The sequence below is a fragment of the Priapulus caudatus genome, unplaced genomic scaffold (assembly GCF_000485595.1).
Source record: "Priapulus caudatus unplaced genomic scaffold, Priapulus_caudatus-5.0.1 Scaffold279, whole genome shotgun sequence".
Taxonomy (NCBI): domain Eukaryota; kingdom Metazoa; phylum Priapulida; class Priapulimorpha; order Priapulimorphida; family Priapulidae; genus Priapulus; species Priapulus caudatus.
The window spans coordinates 131,159-140,354 of NW_014577340.1; the positions used below are offsets into that span (position 1 = coordinate 131,159).

General features: G+C 47.6%; 1 protein-coding gene across 1 annotated transcript in view; it reads right to left on the bottom strand.

The window, feature by feature from the left end:
* Nucleotides 1–9,196, bottom strand: part of LOC106808459 (pre-B-cell leukemia transcription factor 1-like) — a 36,589-nt gene that overhangs the window by 11,803 nt on the left and 15,590 nt on the right. The window contains exon 3 of the mRNA XM_014811191.1: nt 4,303–4,553. Coding sequence (XP_014666677.1) covers nt 4,303–4,553 — 251 coding nt within the window. The remainder of the gene's footprint in view (nt 1–4,302; nt 4,554–9,196) is intronic.

The window sequence follows — 9,196 nt, forward strand, 5'->3', positions numbered from 1 at the left end:
AAGATGAAGAAGATGAAGAAGAAGATGAAGATGATGAAGAAGATGAAGAAGATGAAGAAGATGAAGAAGAAGATGAAGATGATGAAGATGATCGCGATCGCGGCCGCGGGGGCAGTGGGAGCGGCGTGATGCACACCTTTGGTGATGCGATATGTTTCATGATACACCATTGGCAATGTAAGAACACACCTTTCATGACACACCTTTGGTGATGCAATTTGTATCATTGCTTTTAAAAGAAACTGCTGCCTTTTGCTGGTAAATTCCTAGATTTGTGCGATTTGTAAATCACAGAAAATACATTTATGCAATGGTAAACTACACTCTTGTTAAAATAATTATGACAAATTTTGAATCAAAATTATTATTTATTAACAGAAAGTCAGATCCATGGGTAACTACAGTATTTCTGAATATGCTGGAAAGTAATACATGAACACATTATATAAACAAATTTCATAAAATTTAGAAACAGATCCCACAAGATATTCTAAATAGTAACGTAAAGTGCACAATGTGCACATTTAAAAACAATTTGCTGCAACCATGCCCCACTAATAATTTCACACATTACTTTCGTGAAGTATCAAGCCATGTTCGTGTTCAAGTGTTCGAAAATCATTCCATGCATTGAATAGCGAGTAAGCCTGTACTACAAAAGGCAATCCACTCCTTTGTGGAGAAACATGGAAAGAACCCTCCACCCATAAACGTCTCAGAGTTTATAAATGTAGTTTAACGTCATTACCGCTCAAGAGGTCACGACCTTCATTGTTACTACCTACTCACGACTACATGGACATTCATTCGTGCCTGCCATTGAACGCTCTATTGTCGCTGGATTCATTTTACGTAGAACGAATTTAAAACTAGTAGAGCCCGATGGAACTACAACTGGATTTAAAAACGGGATTTTTGAAAAGGCATGCTACAATAAACCCTACGAGGCATGCACACACGTCAAATGCCCCACACGTTATTTGTGGGGGAAAAATAGTGTGAGAAAAGAATTATAGCGACTCGGCTACGATGACAGGTTACCACAGAGTAATCCGTAGCATTGAGCTGAGATGTCCGGATCACTCTGGCCTAAGACTTAGTTGGCCAAGCAAGTGACCTAATCATAAATGCAAACACGGATGGGTCACTGCGTATAACCTTGTACCGAATTATTGCTCCGAATGCTTTATTTTTGTCTATTACAATGCTAGCAGTTTCTCTAAATTTAAGACGAACAAGCGTCTGAATATTTTCAATATTTGCTGAGAAAACTATGATGAGAAATATATAAATAATAGTTTAGTTGAAATGTTAATCCTTTTTGGTTCTTTGAAAATGACTCATTTGACTGCCCCCCTCCCCAAATTCCATCTTCTGCACTTTCTCAACCAATCAGAAATCATTACAGCATTCCTGAAAATAAAATTCACGCTATCCTCTGATCAGAACAGCACCTTCAAAGGCAGCGTGCTGACTATGGATGCAAGTCTTCCCCACACAATAAAGAACATAATCGACATTTAGCACTATATCTACATGGCAATTAACTGCAATTAGAATGTCAGTCATCACATTATGCGATGATACGCACGAGGAATTCCTGCCTCTACGAATCAGGACAATAGAACGCTGTTACCATGGCAAGGATCAAAGCCATTGGAGGAGGAAGGGGGAAGCGGCAGCAGCGTGAACAGCGTGAACTAGCAAGCCAGCGTGGCTCGTTAAATAGCAAGGTGAGTGGTACACCTACGGATCAGTGAGGAACGATTTTTCTGGTGGCGCCTCACCCCCCCCCCCTCTCTCTCTCTCTCTCTCTCTTCTCTCTCTCTCTTCTCTCTCTCTCTCTCTCTCTCTCTCTCTCCGTGATGACCGTGTCAGCATCCGCGGCGGCGGCAGCAGCGGCAACCCGCGACGGTGGCTGACGTAAAGGTCACGCCGCCGTCGTCGCCTTCTCGTTACCCGCGACAGTAAAACGGCGAGGCAATTATCCGCGGTCGCTCGGCCGAATTAATTACGCCGCCTGACAAGCCATCCATAAATCACAAACATTTGAGGTGCGCGCGCGCGGCGGACGCGGCAAGGTATGCCGCGGCCGCGCGCGAGCGAGCGGATTAGATCCATCAACACACAACACGTTCGGCACACCGGTGTCTCCTCAGGGGAGGAGGGAGGGAGGGGGAGGCGGAGGGGGAGAACACCGGTCGTCCTCCGCGAAACCGATCGGCGGAGTTAATCGCCGAGATCGTTACTCTCGACCCGCCGACGTCGGCGCTCGCGAAAGCTGCGCGGCGGGAACGAGTGAACAAGTGAACGATGTTCACGATGATGATGGACGCGGCGATGAAAGACATGCGAGATGAGACGAGAGAGACAGCGAGTGAGAGAAAGAGAGAGAGGAAGAGAGAGGGGGGAGGGAGAGGGAGAGAGAGAGAAAGAAAGAGAGATAGAGAAAGAGAGCGAGAAAGAAAGAAAGAGATAAAGAAAGACAGCGAGAGAGTACAAGAGAGTGTGAGAAAGAAGGATAGAGAAAGAGAAAGAGAGAGAGAGAGAATGAAAACGGGAGAAATGCAGACGTCGTCGTTAACGCGCGACGATTAAAGCCGGTTAAATCGTCTCGTGACACGCGAGTCGTTTTCTCACAGACTCGTGTCCGTGCGCGTGTGTGTGCGTGCGTGCGTACAGCATAAAGCCTCAATTAAACAACACACATAATCTACGCGAGTAGGCACTTTAACGGCATGCGCTGTAGAAACAACTGCGCAGTACCGAATTACCCGTCGCCTCCCTCACGCACTCTGCGACGCAGACGAACATCTCAACATTACGGCTTTTGCTGGAAAATCAGATAAGGTGCGCATTATCCGCAGAGATGAATATTTTATTGCGCAGAATACATTACGGCGAGGGAGGGAGCGAGTGGTGGGGGACGTCCCGCCGGCAGCGCATTCATAACACCACGGTGGTGGCGCCACACAGGCAGCAGACTCTGCAGTACATGGCTGTCGACCCACCCCGCAACAATAGCCACGCGTCTACAATAGCCTGTGCGCCGCACGAGTTACCGCTGCTCCCCCTTTACTAACTTCCCTAAGATAACATCCTGCGACGCGGGCGGGCGGCAGCAGCACGAGGAGACCTGCTGCCGACGAAAGAGACCGAGACCTCGCTACCTGAATAATTCCACCGCGAGACGTACTCTCCACTACAAAACATTTACTGCTCACGCACAGGAAGCCGTAAAAGTGGTAAGGGAGTGAACTTTTGCATGCAGATTCCGATATTCTATCTGGTCTGTGATGGACGCTGCTGATGTGAGCTGTTGCTACTTGCGGTGATAACACCAGGAGATTAAGACGGGACATCACCGCGGCGTGAGCGAACTGGCATAGTGTGGTATACAACCCCGCTATGACAAACGTTCCCCCGCTACACTGGGCATGAACATCGTCTAGCAGGGGGCATCTTATATCTGTGACTGTGACACGAAATATGAAATCTAAAGAAATCTGGCAGAACCTCTTGCACATGCAATCATGCACCTCCCCCCCCCTCCCCACACACACACTCTCTTTCTCTCTCTCTTTTTTCTCATTCACTCTCTCCCGCATCCTATCTCTCTCACTTCCCTCACCTCTCCATCTCTTCGCAAACCACACAACCGCACAAAGCCAAAGGTGCAGATTGCGGACTTGGGACGTGTCAGACCAGCATCGTATGCTGGTCCGCTCGCGCTATGGCTTCCAACCACTCCTCAAGCAAGCATCTGGCCAACACTTGCAGACTCGTGCGCCGACACACGTCATTAGTGAGCCTATATTTGGGTTTTCCTTATCATCAACCCCTCTGGTGCAGCAGTAGCAACAGCAGCCGATAATTAATTACATGCATGAGAGATATCAACGCGCGCACTCAACGAAATTGCAAAGCAGTTTCTCTAGAAATTCCGCTTACAGCATTGGGCCGCCGTCACGATTAAACGCTCACTCGTTACCTTCACACACCTGCGCACACGTCTTCCTTGCTCTTGCTCGCTCGCTCGCCTTGCCGTACTCCTTATATATGCATGTGCACTAACACATACACTTACGCACGCACAACCGCACACAAAAACACACGCGCGCACGTATGCACACACTACGGTAACTGCTCCCTTTCCCATGCGACAAGCGAGCGTCCGACCCGCTACGTACACCACCCGTACTTCGTGGTAACTCCACCCCCGCCCTTACCCCCATGCACCGCCCGTACCTCACCGTAACCCAGCCTCCGCCCCCGCACGCGCCGCCCCTGCCAGCACCTTACCTGCTCGTACTTCTCCAGCTCGGTGTGGTAGATGGAGCGTATCTGCGCGAGCTTCGCGCGGTAGTCCGAGTGCTCGATGGCGTTGTCCGGCTGCCCCGGCCCGCCGGACACGGCCGCCGATGCGTTGGCCGCCGCCGCTGAGCCGCCGCCCTTCTCCGGTCCGGCGACGCCCTCTGCCAGCAGCATGTTGTCGAGACGCAGCAGCTGCGGGTCGGGCGGCTCCTCCTCCTGCTGCCCGCGGATGCTGAGCACTGCAGCGAGAGAGAGAGAGAGAGGGGGAGGGTGAGCTTCAGTTTACACAGTGCGAACAAGGAGAGAGAGGGACGGGGGAGATTCAGTTTACATGTCATGAACACACACACACACACAGACAAAACACACACACACACACACACAGACAGACAGACAGAAAGAGACGAGCAGACGATGATGAGAGAGGACGAGACGAGACGAGACGAGAGGAGGACGCGAGCAGAGACAGAGACAGAGACAGGAGACAGAGACAAGACCAGAGACAGAGACAGAGACAGAGACAGGAGACAGAGAAGGATACTAGAGACAGAGACAGAGCACAGAGACAGAACAGAGCACAGAGACAGAGACAGAGGACAGAGAGAGAAGAGAGAGAGAGAGAGAGAGAGAGAAAGGAGAGAGAGAGAGAGAGAGAGAGAGAGAGCAGAGAAGAGAGAGAGAGATGAGGAAAGGTGAGCGTCAGTTTACTTAATGTGAAGATAGGGAAGGGGGAGATTTCAGTTTACATGTCAGTGGAAGCGTGACATCACACACGCACGCCACGCCACGCACGCCGCACGCACGCACGCACGCACGCACGCACACCACACACACCACGCGCGACAACCACACACACACACACACACACACAGAGAAGGGAAGACAACGCGTAGTTCATGTGGTTACAAGCTGTTGAACACGAAGAGAGAGAGACGAAAGGGGGGACAGGGGAGGGAGAAGGAGGCGATTCAGGTTACACGTCGTAAAACACGGGAGAGGGGAGGGGTGACGAGGTTTAGTATACATGTCCTGAGCAGCTGACAGAGGGATGGGCGAAAGGTGAGATTCAACTTTACATGTCGTAAAACACGGAGAGAGGAGAGGGAGGTTCAGCTTTACATGTTCGTAAAACACGGATGAGAGAGAGAGGTGTGAGATTCAATTAAACATGGTCGTAAAACCGAAGAGAGATGGGGCGGGAGGTTGCAGCTACGAGTTGATAAAAACCGGAGAGAGGGAGGGGGGTTCAATTTACATGTCGTAAAACACCGAGAGAGGGAGGGTGGAGATTCAATTTACATGTCGTAAAACACGGAGAGATGGGACAGCGGGAGGTTCAGACCTTACATGCGTCGTAAAACACGCGAGAGAGGAGAGCCGGGATGCTTCAGCTTACATTGTCGTTTTAAAGCACGGAGAACGAGGACGGGGTGAGATTCAATTTACATGTCGTAAAACACGGAGAAAGGGAGGGGGAGATTCAATTTACATGTCGTAAAACACGGAGAGAGGGAGGGGGTGAGATTCAATTTACATGTCGTAAAACACGGAGAGAGGGAGCGGGAGGTTCAGCTTACATGTCGTAAAACACGGAGAGAGGGAGGGGGTGAGATTCAATTTACATGTCGTAAAACACGGAGAGAGGGAGAGAATCAACTTACATGTTGTAAAACACGAAGAGAGGGAGCGGGAGGTTCAACTTACATGTTGTAAAACACGGAGAGAGGGAGCGGGAGGTTCAACTTACATGTCGTAAAACACGGAGAGAGGGAGAGAATCAATTTACATGTCGTAAAACGCGGAGAGAGGCAGCGGGAGGTTCAGCTTACATGTCGTAAAACACTGAATAGGGAAGGGATGAAGTTCAGTTTACATGTTGTAAAACACGGAGAGGGGAGTGGGAGGGTCAGCTTACGTCGTGCAGGACAACAGAGAGAGAGAGCTAGAGGTGGTGGTGAGAGTTACGCACCCTGTGGTCACGCAGCGAAGAGGTGGCGGACTCTAAACATCATGCACAACCGTAGAGGTAGAAACTCGTGCTAACTCGTTACGTGCCGAAACATAAATCTTAGTGCCTCCCAAACCTAGCTACCTACAGCAGTGCTCGAGTCAGCGGTACAACACAGGAAAATAACCCGGTGCTTAAACTTTTAAGCTTTTAAACTTTGGCACGCTAGCAACTAAGTGGTAACACCTATAAACAATCATTTTCGCCGACCACTTCTTTGCCAACTTCCAAGTAAATTCTTGTTTGTAAGTACCCGACTCATCATTTTAAGGGGGCAAACAAGGTAGGCTGGCAAGAAATACACGTTTTGCTGCATTGCACACATTGCATGCAGCTATAATAGTTGAATGTGAGCAATGATTTAAATAGGTAATAAAAAAGCCAAAAAAAAACATCAATTTCGTGAATTTCACAAGTCGGTGCATGGAGAGGTGCGCCATCGAGACGAATCAAAGGAAACAAGTCAATCTCTAACTTCTTACATTATTCTTACATTCCCAACATAATTTTGTTTTCATTTTGCTAGCTCTCCCTCTTGCTTAAATACAAGCAAATTAGATGCACATATATTATTTGCATTAATTGACAGCACAAATTAAGTGACTTGTTGGTGGTAAGTGTTGCCTCGCAGGCTACCGACCAGTAACTACAACCTGTCATGCTACTCCTTAAAACACACATTATAGAGTCCACTGCCTGCAGCTAGCTCCAAGCAGCTCTTTGTGAATGGAATGCAGGAATGGGGTTTGCTGCACGTATAGGTACAATCGCACGCACGCACGCATGCACGCACATGCACACGCACACAAATGCACGCACAAATACACGCACACACACACACGCACGCACGCACGCACGCACGCACGCACGCACGCACGCACGCACGCACGCACACACTCACGCCCACGTACACACACACACACACGAGCGCGCGCTATCCATAATAGTTGAGAAAGTCAATACCAGATAAGCCACGTAACACACGGTCTTTGTTGGGAGAGTTTCTTGTAACGAGTGCTGAGTACCATTAGGAGCTAGTCTAACCTGCGCGCCACGGTTTACGTACTGTTAGCAATCCACCACAGGCCATAGGCCATACCACTCAAACAGCAACATTTACACAGCGTGTGCTGCTGACATTTCTGCTCATCTCGAGGTTTCCAAGTTTCAATTTAAATATTTTCATTTCAGATTGGGGAAATTGATCGGGATCATATAGTAATAAAAGAGAGTTATATACACTTCCAATTTATATTATAGGGCCTGTGTTAAGAAATGTAGATTGTGTAAAGCTAGTTATTTATTTTTTCTATATTTCCTATTGCACTAAGTCAAGTTTAGAGTGTCACGTTTTTTCCTAACATTAATTATAACGAAAAAATTAGGAATAATTTAATAATTATTAGGATCAATTTCATCAACAAATTTTGTCGGTAACAACAATTATTCTCAGAACAAGCGCAGAATAAGTGGATGAACGGGCTTGGCCAAATTTAACATAAAATGAGACAATTACCCACAGCGAATGGCGAACAAGACTGCAGAAATTTAACGTCCGATTTTTTTTGGAGGATATTGCCGTAAAACATCCAATCATTCGGAGCATCAGACTGTTCATCTCGGAGCATAAGTTATTATAGCGCATCACATATTTTACTGCAGACAGCAGCTCGGCCAATGACGAGTAATTAATTAATTTCTGCTAGACTGCTATGTGTCTCTCCCTCCGCAGCTCGTTCCTAACGTCTGTGAAAATTACAGGTTGCCAACCACGCTATGACTCCAGATACTTCGCCATCCTTTCTAGCAGTCTTTTTTTGCCATTTATGCCAGCCAATAAGTACAACTTAACGGAATTGAAATCGAATGAAAAAAACCCAGAGAAACCATGGAATCGACCCACATCACGAAAATCCCAATTTACTGATCTGCAGGGGATTGTGAACGCATGAAATATTCACGTGTAAATCAAGGAAACGCGCAAATCTGCTGCCACCGCCACTGCGGCGTACGGCATTTTCTTCTCACCCCGAGCCTGCACCCCCGCAAGACCCGCTAACCGCGTTCTACACCATAACAACGTCGTACGACAAAAGCGTAATTCAACGGCTGAACTACAAACATAATATCTACATCTCTCGAACGTGAACAGTAACGTTTCGCTGCATTCTTCCCCCCACGTTTCAGCACATTAATTAGGATGGATTCAACATCTACACGCGCAAGTTTAAAAAACTAAAAATGATTTGCCTTAATTAGCCCAGTCCTGCTCAAGGAAACACTAATTAAGCTGGCCACGTAGTAGACAGAAAGGCTGATATGCACTGATATTTCTGCCATGCCTACAACATGTATAATAATCAATGTCGTGGAAAAACTCGCAGTGGAAAGTCTAAAAGGGCTTTTGTACTGCCAACAGCATAAACACAAAGATATTTGCATAAATTAACTATGACATCATCCATAATAATAAACAGCCCGTGCATACACACCCCTACACATGAATGCCAACAACAAAACTGGGGGATTGTAAGAATATGGGAGGAGAAGAGAGCGCGCACGCGCATGCGCGTGCGAGACACGCGCACAGATAGATCTAGTCAGTCAGACAGACAGATAGATAGATAGATAGATAGATAGATAGATAGATAGATAGATAGATAGATAGATAGATAGATAGATAGATAGATAGATAGATAGATAGACAGATAGATAGATAGATAGAGAGAGAGAAAGAGAGAAAGAGAGAGAGAGAGAAGAGAAGAGGAGGGGACGAGGACGAAGAGAGTAGGAGAGAGAGGAGAACGCGAGAGACGGAGCGGAGAGAGTACTAGTACACGAGTAGACGTAGACTAACCGTAGTTGCTTAGCATT